The sequence below is a fragment of the Lineus longissimus genome, chromosome 8 (assembly GCF_910592395.1).
Source record: "Lineus longissimus chromosome 8, tnLinLong1.2, whole genome shotgun sequence".
NCBI classification, from domain to species: domain Eukaryota; kingdom Metazoa; phylum Nemertea; class Pilidiophora; order Heteronemertea; family Lineidae; genus Lineus; species Lineus longissimus.
In genome coordinates, this window is record NC_088315.1 from 15,788,036 (window position 1) to 15,804,721 (window position 16,686).

At 51.3% G+C, this 16,686-nt stretch overlaps 1 protein-coding gene across 1 annotated transcript in view; it reads left to right on the plus strand.

Annotated features, from left to right (window-relative positions):
• Window positions 1-16,686, plus strand: part of LOC135492972 (uncharacterized) — a 44,764-nt gene that overhangs the window by 24,560 nt on the left and 3,518 nt on the right. The window contains exons 8-12 of the mRNA XM_064779720.1: window positions 299-606; window positions 1,163-1,422; window positions 1,765-1,995; window positions 2,560-2,761; window positions 3,556-3,629. Coding sequence (XP_064635790.1) covers window positions 299-606; window positions 1,163-1,422; window positions 1,765-1,995; window positions 2,560-2,761; window positions 3,556-3,629 — 1,075 coding nt within the window. The remainder of the gene's footprint in view (window positions 1-298; window positions 607-1,162; window positions 1,423-1,764; window positions 1,996-2,559; window positions 2,762-3,555; window positions 3,630-16,686) is intronic.

Sequence of the window (16,686 nt, forward strand, 5' to 3'; positions counted from 1 at the left end):
TCGAAACTTTTGCACTTCAGGTTGGCACTAAAATTAAAGTGATCAGAGATTCAAATGGGGACTTACAGACCCAATTGTCAAGCAAGGAATGTCACAAGCAGCCTATATGCACCGGATTGTGGTAGAGTGGTAACTATACATTATTGGGATCTTTTGCTTTATTGAACAATGTCTTTGAAAAAAGTGTTGTTTTAAGGAGCAGGTGGGGTCATGAGCCCTGAATCCCCCTTGAATCTAGCGAATTTTACTTGTTGCTACCATGGGAAAAATTGTGTCATCAAATTTGGTCATGTTTCAGATGTCTTGCATCAGTATGATGGTCTGATGCATCCTCCTGCTGAAGGCATTAGTTGGTGGGAAAAAGTTAAAAAGACATTCACTGGAACATCGCACAAAGAACATAAAGAACATATGGATGAAGTGAAGGAAGTCACCCTTGCTATGCTACCAAGATGGCATTATTTCTACTGTGAGACCAGGGAAGATCAGGAACTGATAGCAGCTAATGCCGAGGAAGTTGTTGAACGTATCAGCAGTGTCTATAGATACATGGAGAGCTCGTTCAAGAATGAAGATCAGCAAACAAAGAGTAACAAATGGAAAGAGGTGTGTGTTTCTTTGAAGTGTGAACATTTGCTGTAAGGTTACAAAGCATTGAAGTACACATCCTAATAGAATGTGATGTCATACTGTCAGCCCATTGAACAACCAATGAATGCATATTTTGCAGCATAGCCGTCAGCATCTTGACCACCAAGGTTCCTTGAACCTGTTTTCTGCTCCCGAACAATATACATCTCATAGACTACAATAGACTGTTATAGTAATGATATATAGCCTTACATGCATCTCTCGCAGGACTGATAAAACTGATCTTTAGGACATTTGCCTTGAAGGCCAAACCCTCAGGCCCTATTGATTCACTTGGTAGTGATGATTTAAATCTGTCAATGATGTTATGTTGTAGAGTCATTTCTCGACGACGGTATAACCAATGACGTTATGCCAATATTCATTTGAATATTGATTGGATCATAACGTTGTATGAACTCACTTTTCTGCAAGTTGCCATGCATTTAGTTTCAGCCAGTGTTTGTTCTTTGTTATCTTAGATACACTGTACATAGTTATATTATTGGACATACTGGTGTTTGCATTTCAGATTCTGTGGCAGTACCTTAAACCATGGAAAGACCATACAAGAACTCAACTTGCGGGGAAACACCCAACCAAAGAAGAGGCAAAAATACACCTGGTATCTGCACTTTCTGTTGTCGACTTGATATGCAAGTTTGATGGACATATCCTTGCAGATTTGGCTGATCTTGACCTGGTACTCGATTGTCTGCTGCTCAGGCCTGATGAAAATGGAGACATCCGACATGTAATCGAATGTGTTCGCGAACATTTCAAGGATCCAATGTAAGTATATAATAAGAGTTGCAACTACGATGAGATAACATACACAGCTTGACGTCACAACCTGTCTCTGAATTTAAAGGAGAAAATAATACACCGTTGGGGTATGATATGCTGATAATTGTTGTAATTCATTTTTGAGTTTAAGAATTGCATACAGAAATATTTAGGACCCTATTGTTAATATGTGATTTAGGGTAATTGTTGATTGTTCTTAGCCATCTTTGCTGACCTCTATGTGATGCATTTTAATGTGGATGTCTGCATAGATTAGTTGTAAGAAGTCACTATTTTGCTGCTGTAACTTCTGTGCTTTATAACATCACCTATGTGTTCACTTTGCAGGAAATCCCTTTTGGGTCCACTTCAGTCGATCATCAAGTTCCTGGTGAATAAAGTTGCAGAAGCCCACATTGCTCAGAAGTGGCTCTACATTGTCCCATTAATCCACTTGTTGATGGAAGACTCATGCCAGCAATATTGTGACGAGCATCAAACTGCTCAATGGTGGGGCGTATGTTTGTTCAATGAACAACAAGAGAAATTTAAAAGGAACATGGAGTTTGGCAGTGAATTGTAAGTAAACAGCACTTGTAGTACTTGAATTTAGTTGTTTTTGAATTGCCACGCTCGGAGATTTCTGTCAAAATGGGATTTGGGGAAAGGTCTTCTGTTTATCACAAATCTATCGTTGTACTTCTGCCATAGAGGGAGTTGTAGGATGCATCCAAAATATATCCTATCACTCCACGAACTGTTAACTGAACATTTATGTTACACTATGTCCACAAAAACTTACCCCACTATAATTATTTTGCCCTGCTATCAGTCCAAAGCAGATGTTTTATAACTGAGGTGAAGGTTTTGGATAAATGATAGGAAATATGCCTTTGGTTGCCAAACCATGTTTACCATTCCGTTATTACCTGCTCTATCATGTCTATTTGGCTTTGATGATGTGTGCCAGTATATGGTATTGTTTTGTCACAAAGACTATCCTTCTTAAACTTTTTTTTCTCTTAGTTTTCAAAACTGATGATCAAGAACCTACTCATGATCAAGAATCTTATCACCAAACTCCAGATGAGAAGTTTCATTCCATGACCTCAAGGATATAATAATATTATTCTTACTCCTTAGGCAACTTGACTTTTTGGTTGAGCAGTTGTGCCCTCTTTTTGGTGTAGACCCCTTGTTACCTAGAACTCTGATGACCACACTGAGCTGGAAACACCTACTAGATGCCATTCCTCTGCCTTGCTTTCCACCGGATGCTTGTATCGCATTGTGCTACCACTTCATCAAAGTGAAGGATTTTATACTCTACAGGGAAGATCAGCAGGTAAGACAATATCACCTAAGCTTTTGTGGTGTGACAAAACTACAGCTTGGAATAATCATATTTTGGAAGACCTGTTTAGGGTCAGTCATTCTTGTAAGTTTAACATGTTTAAGGGCAGAATTGCAAAATTGTCCTCAGATGCAAGTGGGTTGACTGCAAATAAACTTTCCCTCACATTGCTTGTGGAAGAGAACCATGAGCTCCTTTGTACATTTTGATTGGTTCCTTTCAAGTGACGTTGTGATGCTACTCAACATTCCAATGTTCCCTCCATCGCATTAAAGCGAACTGGAACCACCAAGCCAGTTCGTATGACCTCGTTTTCATTCCCCGCGTATCGGGTGATCAGAGCGAGGCATGAATGAAACATGGCGCCTAGCTGTCAATCATTCAGTGACGTCACTACTATGGAATTTACTACGAAAATTCATGAATGAAAGATCGCATGACTCACGTGATTCTCACATGATTCTCAATAATAACAAATTGAACTGCGCATGCTCGGGCACTGGGGGCGGAGCTACAAATCTGAACTCGACTTTCTCGGGCGGTGAAAGTCGAAAAGTTGAACAAATCGCTCGGCGGTTCCAGTTCGCTTTAACTGTTTTCTCGTTTTAATTTTACCGAATTCATTGGGATAAAATAACTTTGGTCATTTAACTTGAATAATTTTAATTTGACTCTCCTATGGCATTGTGGACAAACAAGCACTCCATTATTGGAGCTCTTCCAGTTCGATGTTACCAGGTGCATATTGTCTGTCTATCTCCAATGATTTGCATATTTTTTTGCAGGTGATTGAGAAGTGTTTTGAACTGGTAGTTGACAAGATCGAGGGTCTTCAAAGTGAACCTGTTGATGTGGTCCTGTAAGTTTGCCTGTTCTTAAAGGGGTACGCTGTTCGTAACTACTGGTGGTCCAGGGAAATAGAAATGTAGTTATACACAATGCCGTAGTACTGTTATTTTGCATACGCATTGACTGACACTTGGTATTTATAGTATTTTCATATCTGTCTACACAACGGCAATGTTGAAATTTATATTCTGTACATATTTCTGCAATTGATCATTTTCAAATTCAATGACAAATTTCAAATCTTTAATGAACGGCATAGGCTTTAAGCCAATGAAATGTCCTAGGGTTGCACAGTTCTGGCACTCACTCACTTACTACTCTCGCACTTAATATTTCTATGTCAACTGTGCCATGGCATCCCTTCTGGCCGTCTGTTTCAATTCAAACACTCTGGGTTACGACACCCGTCGAGTGTACTCGGCATGGAATCCCCCACTGCCTGCCTCATAATCCCAGGTTGCCACCCCACCAGCATCCTAGAGGGCCCTTCTTTCTCCACTCGTCACTCTTTCCCAAAACCAATTTTATGTCGTTCATACTCTACCCAGGTCAGACTTTTGCATATGTACTCATATCGGATCTACCCGAGGAATTATTTAACTAATTACATTAGAAAATAACCAGCCAGTTCACAAGGCTACGTCCAGGCGGCGCCCCTGTACAGCCCATCAACCGTGCAAGCCGCCATATTGCCAGTACTTTTTCCTCGGCACCTTGTATCACAAGCACCGAGTTTCTGCTGCTGTTTGCGTTGATTCCCCCGCGACAGTATTGAGAAGGATCCTCCCCCGGACGTCCGTTTTGGAGCTGCCAATTTCAGGAAGCGGGTGAGACCATTCCTTTACCCATCTTTCTCTGAATTCGTCACTTAGAACGCTTTTTCTTCGCCGTTCTCCCAAAAATTTTTCTCGCTCCAGGCTCCGGTCACGTGACCAAATAAATCCAAGTTTTTCTTATCGTTCACTTTCTTTGTGTGGCCTCTCAAGATGCTGGCTCTGCCGCTCTTGTTAGCGTCCTTCTTGTCATTATTGGGCTTTCCAGCCCTCTTATTGGGCCTGTTACCCTTCTGGGTATTCAGGTGCCCGGGTGCCGGTGTATCGGGGATTATTAGTCCCCGTCCCGGTTCGTCCCCGGCTCGCCAGTCCGCCCCGTCGGACTCTGCGACTGCGGTTTCGTCCGCTGCCGGGACGCTGCCTTCTGCTTCTCCGGCCCCTCGGCCGTCGAAGAAGCAGAAGCCGACCCGGAGAGGCCCCAGAAAGTCTGGTGCGGCCTCTTCTAAGTCCCCCTCCGCTGTTTCTTCTCAGCGGGGGCGAGGCCCCCGGAGCTCTGGCGCCGTTTCGGCGCCCGACTCCGGGGCTCGGGCCGGGCACCCTCCATTCGGAGGTGTGCCCCCCGGGTTCTCTCCTAGGTTGAGCGCCGGTGACCCCCTCATCGGGGCGCCCCCTAGGGAGATTGGCTCCTCCCCCCTTTCACAGGGGGTCGAAGTGAGCGGGACTCTGGACGCTTTGCGTCCCGATCCCCTGGGCGTTGAGCATACCCCGCTGGAGGCAGACCTCCTGATTCAGGAACTCCTCCGGCTACCGGCCGTGGAGTCCTTAGTCACGTCTAAGCCCCCACCTGGCCGGGTTTCCTCCGCCCTCCCCCGTCGGGACCCCCCTGCTGCGGCATTGGGTCGTCCCCCGTCCTCCTCCGGGTTGGATGTGCCTCCGGCAGTGTCTTCGGTTGTGACTGTCTCGTCAGATTACACCGTCACATCTGACCGCTCTGAGGCGACGGGGCGTATCCCATCGGGTTATGAGGCCTGGCAGGCGGCTCACCCCAATTTCCGTCCCCTTCTGAGGACGTCGACCGCCTCCCCGTGGGTTACTGCAGACTCGGGCGTCACCCCCCCTGTTCTGCCGCCCCCTCTTGTCTCGCACGGAGGTGACCTACCCCCCTGGGGTAGGGGTGCGACAATGGGGCATTACGTCCGTTCTAGAGACCCTAGGGTCTGTCCGGACGTCGGGAGGGTTCGCCCCACGATTTCGCCGGTGCGACCCCGTCCCTCCCTGTCTGGCTCTGCGGGTCTGAGCTCCACCCCCTTTGTGGTGAGTAGCCCCCCGCCATCCCTGCCTGCCCCAGGTATGTCCAGACAGGATCCCCGGCCTATCGCACCGGGCCTTACGGCCCAGCAGCGTCAGGTCCTGCAGAGTTTGGCTGCCCATCTGGAGACCAAAAATCTCTCAGATAGGGCCCCTCAGCAGCAGGCCGGGAGACCAGTGGCCTTTGAGCTGCCCCAAGTCCCCATGGAGGTCGACTATCAATTCGATGAGTCGCAATCTTCCATCGGGCAGGCCCCTCAGGCTGACTGCCCCTCTGGAACAGAGGACCCCACCATTGTGGCTGGGATGCGCGATCTTCGCGCGCTCGTCCGGCAGTTCGTGCCGACCGAGCATTGTCCTCTCCCGCCGGTCAACCCCGCGCTCGGCCGTGCTCCCTTCGATCTTTTCGGGGATGCCGACGAGCCGGACTTGGCTGCCGTGCCGGACCGGGCACTCGATGAGTTGCCCCCCTCCCCTGCCTTGATCAGAGCCTCTCATTGGCTCGATTCAACGCTTAGGGACACGGCGCCGTCCTGCGGGGGCCACCAGCGCTCCCTGGTCTCGACTTTGCCGTCGACTGGACCGGGAGCCTGGACGAAGGCGGGGAAGCGCTTCACGGCCACTTCCCCTCACAGTCCTTCGTATAGGCCAGAATACTATAGAGTATCGCCGTCGGGGACTGACCCGGTCTCACTCATCCCCTTGAGGGATGATGTGCAGCTCGCCGGGTTGGTCGTTCCGAAAGTCCTCACGTCTGCTCCTATGAGGGATGCCAAGAACGATGAGGCCCTGGCCAAGGAGACGCAGTCGGTGTTATCGTACGCCGACTTGACGCTCTGTGCCCTGTCCAGGTCGTTGGCTGCGGACGCCACGGATGAGCAACGCATCCTGGCTATGTCCTTACAGCAGTCACTGCAACATGCCAGTGACTTAGCTGCCAAACAAGCAGCCAACGCGGTGCTGAAGCGCCGGGACCTCCTCATCGAGGGGCTGAGTGTGGTCCGCGCCCAGTTTCTGCGCGGGGCCTTGCGGACCGCCCCTTTGGGCGGTCCCTTCTTATTCCACGATTCGCTGCCTGATACCTTAGGGGCTCAGCGCGAGTCGGATAAGAGTCGTGAGGGGGACCCTCCTCCCCCCAGACAGGCCCCCCGCCCGCGTTCCTCTTCATGGTCCGCGGGCCGGGGACGTCAGCCGGAGTTTAGACGCCCCCGGGGTGCGTCGGCCTCTCGTGGGCCCTCGGCCTCGCAGGGCTCCTCCGGGTCTTTTCGTCCCCGAGGGCAGACAGAAGCTGCGGCTCCAGCCCGCCCCTCCAATAAGCGCCACCGCTCCTCAGGTCAGGGCGGAGGTGGCGGGCAGCCCAAGCGCCCCTTCCGGCCACAACAGCGGAAGGGTCGCGGGGGCAGGCGTCGGTGACTTGTCACCTTCTCCTCGGGCGCTAATAGGCGACACTCCCTCGGACTCTGTCGTTGGGGGCCGACTGCGCCATTTCGCAGCCTTTTGGGTCGGATGGTGTCAAAAAGGCTCCCCAGTCCCGGACATGCTCCGGCACGGGGTTCGCCTCGATTTTGCCCATCCTCCCCCAACGACATCGACTCCCCACCCGGTATTACCCCCCGTGGACCCGGCCAGGGCCGAAGCCCTTCGGTCCGAGGTCAACTCCCTCCTCCAGAAGGAGGCTGTCACGGTGGTGGAAGACCACTCCTCCCCGGGCTTTTACAGCCACATCTTCTTGGTTCCGAAGAAGTCGGGAAAATGGAGATTGGTCATAGACCTGTCCAGCCTGAACCGGTTCCTCAGGGTACCCAGTTTCAGGATGGAAACAACAAGGTCAGTGGCAACAGCGGTGCAGCCCGACGATTGGGCCGTCTCCATGGACTTGCAGGATGCGTATTTTCACATCCCAGTCCATCCAGACTTTCAACATTTCCTTCGCTTTTACTTCGAAGGCAAAATTTATCAGTTTCAGGCCTTGCCTTTCGGCCTGGCTTCCGCTCCGCTTATTTTCACAACCGTCGTCAGGGCGTTCGCCGCCCCGTTTCACGCTTTGGGCTTCAAGCTCCATTGCTACTTAGACGACTGGCTGCTGCGTTGCCAATCCCGTCCCCGTCTTCTCAAGCAGACTCGGTTCTTGCTCAAGACGGCGACCCAGGCCGGGTGGATAACAAACTTAGAAAAATCCGAGCTAGACCCGTCTCAGGATTTTGTCTTCGTGGGAGTACGTTTCCGTACCAGAGAGGGCCTCATGTCCCCACCTCAGGACCGGGTCACCAAGATCCGGTCTCTGATTCGGGCTTTCCGTCGTCGAGACAGCGCCACAGCCAGACAGTTCCTGTCCCTGCTGGGCCTGCTCAATTCGGCGGCGGACCAGGTTCCTCTCGGTCGCCTGTATATGCGCCCCCTCCAGCTCCTCCTACTCTCGAGTTGGCGCCCCTTCTCGGACCCACTCGATCGAGCAGTAGCACTCCCTTCCATGCTACTGGAGGACGTTTGGAGGTTCTGGGGGACGGGGACGGAGCTCCTCCGCGGGGTGCAGCTCCGTCCGTTACCCCCCCAGATGTCCCTCTTCACGGACGCCTCCCTCTTCGGATGGGGGGCTCACCTGAACGAGGGCGACCTGACCACCAAGGGCACGTGGTCAGGGGAGGAGTCTCGCCTTTCGATCAATATTCTCGAAATGCAGGCTGTCATCCTAGCCGTGAAGGCCTTTTCGTCCCGGTTACGGGGTCACAGGGTATCTCTGTTCTCCGACAACTCGACTGTCGTCGCCTATATTCGGAGACAAGGGGGAACGAGGTCCGACACTCTGTGTCGTCTGACATGGGACCTCCTACAATTTTGTCGTCGGCTGGACATCCAGCTCTTCCCCCGTCACATCCCCGGCAAGAGGAACATCCTGGCGGATGCTCTCTCCAGAGCCGATCGCTTAGTCCAGACCGAGTGGACCCTCCATCAGGAGATTGTGTCCCGGCTGGCCGGGATGTGGGATGCGCCGATTGTGGACCTTTTCGCCACTCGCCTCAACAAGAGATTCACCCTGTATTACTCCCCTCTCCCGGACGACGAGGCCTTGGGAGTAGACAGCCTGTCGGCCTCCTGGGACGGCCTCAATGCTTATGCATTCCCGCCAACCCCTCTGTTGCTGCCGGTTCTGAACAAAGTGGCCTCATCGCGCGTCAGGCTTTGCCTGATCGCCCCTTGTTGGCCGAACCAAGCTTGGTTCCCGGTGTTGCTGGAGCTCCTGACGGACCACCCCCGCAGATTGCCGGAGTGGGACCGCCTGCTATATCACCCGATAGGCCGGGTCTACCATCAGGACCCTTCTTTCTACAGGCTTCACGCCTGGAGACTATCGGGCATTTCCTCCGAGAGAGAGGCTTTTCGGAGGACGTTATCCGAAAAGTCGCTCAGCCTCAGAGACAGTCTACCCTTACATCATACGACAGTAAGTGGCTCGTCTTTCGAGACTGGTGCGGAGAGCACGGAGTTTCTCCGATCGCTCCCACTCTTCCCAACTTCCTCGATTTCCTAAACTTTTTGTTTACGGTTCGGAAGTTTTCGGTCCAGGGGGTTAAGGGCTATCGCTCTGCCATTGCCGTCACCCTTAGACTGACAGGCTCCTGGCAACCGGCTTGGGATGACGCCTTGTCATCGTTGCTTCGCAACATGTCTCTGGAGCGTCCCCGCTCCTTACATTGCGTCCCCAAGTGGGATCTCTCGGTGGTGTTACGGGCTCTTATGAGATTTCCATTCGAGCCCTTGCACCTAGCAGATAGGAAGCATCTTACCTTTAAGACCGTCTTCTTGGTGGCCTTAGCTACGGCCCAGAGACGGTCCGAGCTCCATGCCCTAGCTTTTGACAAGCTAGCCTTCAATGAGAGGGGCGCGGTCCTAGAATTTGTCCCAGGCTTTATTGCGAAGAACCAGGCGCCTTCCACCTCCAGGCGCCCGGTTCTTATTCCATCCCTTTCCAGGGTGGTCTCTCGAGACCTCCCGGATAGAACTCTCTGCCCCGTCCGGGCCTTGAGGTTCTATGTCGATAAGACCAAAGACCCTGCCGTCCGTCTCGGCAGAAAGCGTCTTTTTCTGTCTTATCGCGAGGGATTCACACGGGAGATTGCGCCCGCCACGGTCGCCAGATGGTTGGTGGCCACCATCCGGCAGGCCTACTCCATGACTCTTCAGTCTCCGGAGCTTCGCCGCCTGGGTTCCGTGACGGCCCACGAGATTCGTGCCATCTCGACTTCATGGGCCGAATATAGGGGAGTCGCCTTGAACGAGGTCTTGGAGGCGGCGACGTGGAGTTCTCACTCCACTTTCTCCCAACATTATATGCGCGATTGTTCCGTGATGACTGACGGTATGCTGTCTCTCGGTCCAATCGTCGCTGCTCAGCACGTAGTCTAGGTTCTCCCTGCCTAGCCTACCCGCCGGACTCCTCACTCCGGATTCTCCGTCCTTCCCTCTAAAGATGGGGGGGAGGTGCGGACATTCATGCCGGGACGTGGTTCCCCTGTGCATGTGCCCCGTCCGGATGTCTTAGGTTGAGCCGCCTAGACTTTGTGGGTTGTCCCCGCACGCAGAGGGTGGTTACCCTCTTAAGTCCACACATTCTTTTGGCGAGGTGTGTGCTGAGCAAGTACCATGCGATGTGCTACCTTACTCTAGGGGGTAGTTGATAACCTTAAGGCCTTTCCATTATTCTTTTATATGGTGGCCTGACCGTTGAGCCATGAGCATCCCCATTTCTCTTTGGTCTGGTTATCCCGGTCTCACCCGTTGGGTTCTGCTATGCGGCTTGGAGACAGTTCACGTCGCTACATGGTAAGTCACGTTTACCCACCTTCCTTAGGTTGTTGGTATTCGATGCAAAAGTCTGACCTGGGTAGAGTATGAACGACATAAAATTCCCATTTCCTGTGGAAATGTGATTTTATTAGTTCATACCTACCCAGGTCAGACTGCCCACCCGTCCGTCCCCACAGCAACGGGACTTACTTGAGTTGCTTGAGTAAAAAGTACTGGCAATATGGCGGCTTGCACGGTTGATGGGCTGTACAGGGGCGCCGCCTGGACGTAGCCTTGTGAACTGGCTGGTTATTTTCTAATGTAATTAGTTAAATAATTCCTCGGGTAGATCCGATATGAGTACATATGCAAAAGTCTGACCTGGGTAGGTATGAACTAATAAAATCACATTTCCACAGGAAATGGGAATACTAGTCACTCCCTGTTACGCTCCAACTCTATGATAGTGCCAACTCTGATGGACATGATTCCAACTTTAATATGCCAACTCCAATGGAGATAGATAAGTACTCAGCCGCAAGATGTCTCTACCCGGTGAACGGTTTGTTCCAACTCGAAGATGCCAACTTTGAAAGCGGAACTTTGTATACAGTTTCGATACACGTGCGAGTCAAGATATTGCGATCATTCCTTATACTTTCTTCGGTTATCTTTTGTCATTGTGAATTGGGGTTGGCCGGTTCCGATACGGTATGTACATGCATTGGTTCACTGATTAATCTTGTGCGTCTGTTCTAAGAAGTTCGTTGACTTAGTTATACAAAATGAGTTGCTGATGATACCCTCAATGGCCACATTGATATGCTTGGGTCAGTGAACATGAAAATCAACGTGAAAATCATACAGCCGACGCAGAGGCATGTCAAATGCCTGTGCGGTCATTTTACAACCCGCATTCATTAAACACCAAAATACCAATGGCTACAATCCAATTGTTGCTCTTTTTGTGCCCAATATCTTCAGGATGTTCAGGAAGTCAGCTGAATGGACCATGGTAGATCTTTGCGTCCTTGCGGATAAGAAGACGAACGATCATCCTGCCTTACTTAGGCGTTTTTAAATCATTCAGACTGATTGCAAACTCTCGTATAGTTGGCATATTAGAGTTGGAACAAACCGTTCACCGGGTAGAGACATCTTGCGGCTGAGTACTTATCTATCTCCATTGGAGTTGGCATATTAAAGTTGGAATCATGTCCATCAGAGTTGGCACTATTATAGAGTTGGAGCGTAACACTCCCCACCACCAACAGTGATACTGGAGGCCGACCTGCCCCCTTTCCCCAATCCCAGCCCCTATGACACAACAGAACCATCCAATCTCAAGGATGCATTCCAGACAAAGCACAAAGTTGTTCGGCCCTACATCTGTGATGTGGCCTTCAACCTGCACAGGACATGGCAGTCACTTACTTTTATGTTGTTGTTGTTGTTGGGACTCTGAATGACTCATAAAATGAAATGGTCCAGGGACCATGTGCTCACCTCGGGTAATGTAATGCATGTCATTTGCAGTGGATATGGTGAGAACAGTTTCTGGCTAGTTTCACCAGTTTTGATTCCATTGAATAATATACTTCTTCTTGGCTCAATGGCAGAAAAGAAAATAACCGGTACCATCTAACTATAGCATTTTGTGTCATTCAAACTTACCTATGGAACACTTTTGCATGTTACTCCATTTGGGCTCAAACACAAGAGTATCCCTTTAATTTTCTAAAGGGAGAACTGAGTTAACAGCTCGGCAGCCAGGCGGCGCCCTGACCGATCCCGCGAGATCGCGCCGATGTCATGCCGCCATATTCAGTCTTTACTCTTGTGCTTCTACGAAGCACATCGTTTTTTCAAAGCTGCCGTGAATTCGATTTAAAACCAAGTTCAACCAGCCAAGTCTAGACGATTTTTGGGTTCATTCACCTACGGAGTAGACCGCCAAACTAATCTTGGCATTAGTATTGTCCAGTCTATTTAATTATAGACATTTTCTTAGCTAGCTTAGTCGACCCGGCTCCATTATTTTGATCTTGGTAGGGTAGAGTTAAGTAGGCTATTCTCCGCTCTATTGTAATGAACAAGACTCAGATCCATTGCAATAGTGTTTAATTCAAGTAGGCATGTTTTCCTTTCCATTAATTATTGCGTCCTTTCTGGCCTACTTGGGGTTTCCAGTGTTTTTATTGTCATTGGTACCATTTTTTATATGGCGTACCCCTCCGACGGCATCCTTTGTCTCACCACAAAGGAATGCGTCTGGTGGCGGGAAACGGCCGCGAAGAGGCCTAAACCCTCTTCCGGTTCCGTTTCCGGGCATATAACCCGGAGGTCTAGCAAACCTCCCGCCACCACCCCTTCCTTCAGCCGAATTCCGGTTCCGGCCGCGGCTGCGAAGGATGCGGGATCTGACATTATAAATGTCTGTGGTCCCAAGGGAGACTTACATCCAATAAGTCTCCAAGGGTTTAATATACCCCGGACCTCAGGGAACCTTCCGGTTCCTCTGTCGTCCGCTCCCCCGAGTACAAACCCTTTGTACCCGCGGGAGCACCCTGCTTCCGGTCCGCCGATTGCAGTTCCGGTTACTGACGCGGGTTCCCGTTTTTCAGTAACCGAAGACTCTACTGGGGGTTTTTCTCAGTCTTTACTGCAAAATAACCCCAGTCCTCACGGACACAGTAGAGTAGGGCCGGACTTTATAACGCCACCTCCGAAACGCCATGCGTCTTCGGTAACAGCGTTTCCGCCCTCCGTACCTCCTTCTAAAAGGGCATCCGGTAGCTCCATACCGGCGAAGGAGTTACGGGCATTTCCGGTTTCGGACTTCGTCCTACCGGAAATGCAGGCACCATCCTACGTTGGCCAACCTCTTGGGTGGAACCAACCGGAAGTGCCACCCCCTCCTCGTAGCAGAGGCGTTGTTCCCATGGAACGAGCTACGCAGAGAGGACATCTGAACTCTGGTTCAGAATATGGGCATCTTCCGCTTCCGGAAGACCCATTCGCCCATACATACGGCTTCCAGGGTTCGCTTATGCGCTCACCCTCGCCTCAACCGCCCGTCGTTGAGAGAAGCCGCACGTCGGGTCCGGAACCCGAGTCGGGACAGCAACTGTCCCAGCTCATCCAGATGGTAGCAGGTCTTACTGATAGACTCAGCCATCTGGAGCAGGGTTCCGGTTCCTCTGGTGCGCCTGGTCCCATCGGATACCCACCATCCGACTCCTCTATTTTAGAGGAATTTTCTGAGAACGAGAGTTCTCAGCCAGGCTACCGCTCCCCCAATCAGGAGGAGCTGTCACCAGAGGAGGCCAGTATCTTGTCGGATATGAGGACACTCAGATCCTTGATCAGAGCGTACCTCCCGCAGGATCTGTGCCCTACCCCGCCGGAACTGCCAGCCTTGTCAACACCGACCTTTTCACTCTGGGGACAGGAAGTGGATCCCAATCCACAGGTTTCTCAAGGCTCCACTCGGGCACTTGAATTCCTTCCTCCCTCCCCGTCGGTGGTAGCAGTCTCTGAACTTTTGGAGCGTACAATCAGAGACTCACAAGGCGCCCACCAACGTACTTCCATCCCTGTCCTTCCGGCAGTCGGACCGGAAGCTTGGTGTAAACCGGGGAAGTTGTTCACGGCACAACTTCCTCCCGTTAGGCAGTACCGCGCTGACTATTATCGAGTCAGCTCGGCCGGCTGTCCAGCTGCAGCATCGACTTCCATATTAAAGGACGATGTACAGCTGGACCAACTCGTGCCTAGGGTGACCTCCTCCTCGGCTTACCGAGACCTTAGAGCACAAGAGGGTCTGGCCAAAAACACGTTAGCGGTGCTCTCCTACGCAGAGCACACTAACCTGGCCCTAGCCAGATCCCTAAAAGATAATGAGTCACTATCTGATGACACAAAATCGCTTGTGACATCCTTGTCACATTCGATTAGGCACGCTATTGCTCTGTCCGCCAAGACCGCAGCAAATAGCGTCCTACTCCGTAGAGACGCCGCACTGGGCTCTCTCAATGTCATCAGATCCCTCCAGCTGGAAGGGGCCTTAAGAACCGCTCCTATGGACGGTTCTTTCCTGTTCGCAGATTCTGTACAAGAGGCGGCTCAAGCACAGAAAGATTGGGACAAATTATATGCCCCCACTGCGACACAGAGGGCCACGACCTCTCTACCTAACGCTAGAAAGATAGAGAGGCCCCAGCAGGCATCGGGTTCAATCCCGTACGCCAGGCAGGTCCTGCCTAGGCCTACCCCGCCTAGTCAGCCTGCTCCTGCTGGATCCTTCCGACGGGAAGCGGAGGGTCGCCGGACTGGAAAGAGGAAAAATACTTCCTCTAACCAGGGTGGATCCGGTCCGACTAAGCACTCCTTTCGCCCAAGGGGTGCTGGCCGGAAGAGGTGACTCCCCCCTCCTTTCTCCTCCCGGACGCAAAAAGGAGCCGACTCCGGTAGTCGGGGGCCGTCTGCAAAAATTTGCAGACATTTGGGACGATTGGTGCCCAAAGGGGTCCCCAGTCCCAAACATGTTGAGGTACGGAGTGAAACTAGATTTCAACCGTACCCCCCCCCGACTACCATATATCCAACCCCAGTTCAGCCATCGAAGGACCCAGTCAAGGCCTCTGCCCTCCAAGCAGAGGTCGCGACATTACTGGAGAAGCAAGCTATCCAGGTCCTTCAAGATCCATGCTCCCCCGGCTTTTACAGCCACGTTTTCTTGGTTCCCAAGAAAGCAGGGACATGGAGGCTGATCATAGACCTTTCCAGGTTAAGCACCTTCTTGAATGTTCCTCATTTTAAGATGGAAACCACCAGGTCTATAGCAACGGCGATACAGCCCAACGATTGTATCGATGGATTTAACGGATGCGTACTTACATGTACCGATCCATCCAGACTATCAACACTTCCTTCGATTCCATTACGAAGGAAAGACGTATCAATTCAGGGCCCTGCCGTTCGGTCTGGCATCGGCACCCCTAATTTTTACAATTTTCACAGCCTTCGTCGCTCCCTTTCACGTGATGGGGTTCAAGCTCCATCACTACCTAGACGATTGGCTACTCCGTTGCAAATCGCGGGAACTACTACTGCAACAACTTCAGGTTCTAAAGCAAAAAGTAGTTTCCGCAGGTTGGATTATCAACGAAACAAAGTCAGAATTCATACCATCCCAAGACTTCGTTTACGTTGGAGTTCGGTTCCTTACGGCCATAGGGAAAATGCTGCCCCCCCCCCCCCCCCTAGACAGGATAAAGAAAATTCTTCATCTCGTCGCAGAATTCAGAGGAAGGACTCAAGCTCCCGCAAGGCGATGCTTGAGCCTTTTGGGACTTCTGAATTCGGCAGCAGACCAAATCCCCCTTGACGTCTATATATGCGTCCCATCCAGATGTTTCTAATGTCTCTATGGAAACCCCACAGGGACCCATTAGACAAGTTGGTATTGATACCTCAATACCTACTCAAGAACGTCTGGAACTTCTGGGAGTCGGAGACTCGTCTCCAAAGCGGTGTAGATCTTGCTCCACCGCCCCCAGAAGTGTCCCTGTTCACAGATGCTTCTCTACTAGGGTGGGGAGCACATCTGAACAACGAGGACATGTCCATAAGGGGTCTATGGACAAGGGAGGAGACCATTCTTTCAATAAATATATTGGAAATGAAGGCTGTCCTTCTTGCCGTGAGGGCTCTTTCCCTTCACCTGAAGAATCGGAGAGTAACCCTGTTCTCCGACAATTCTACAGTAGTAGCATATGTCAGGAGACAGGGAGGCACAAAGTCCGGCATTCTTTGCCAGCTAACTTGGGAGCTTTACCATCTTTGTGCCGACCTTGGAGTATCGATATGTGCCAGACACATACCGGGCAAACGCAACATCCTTGCCGACGCCCTGTCCCGTCAGAACAAACTAGTTCAGACAGAGTGGACACTCCATCAGGAGGTTGTAGACGACCTTTGTCGCCTTTGGCAATCTCCGAAGGTAGATCTGTTCGCCACCAGGCTGAACAATCGCCTTCCCATCTATTACTCTCCACTTCCGGACGAAGAGGCCCTGGAAGTCGACAGCCTCACAGCCTCTTGGGTCGGGCTGAACGCATATGCGTTTCCACCCCTCCCTCTCATCCAACCAGTCCTGAACAAGATCTTGACCAGCCACCCGGTGAGAATAACTCTCAT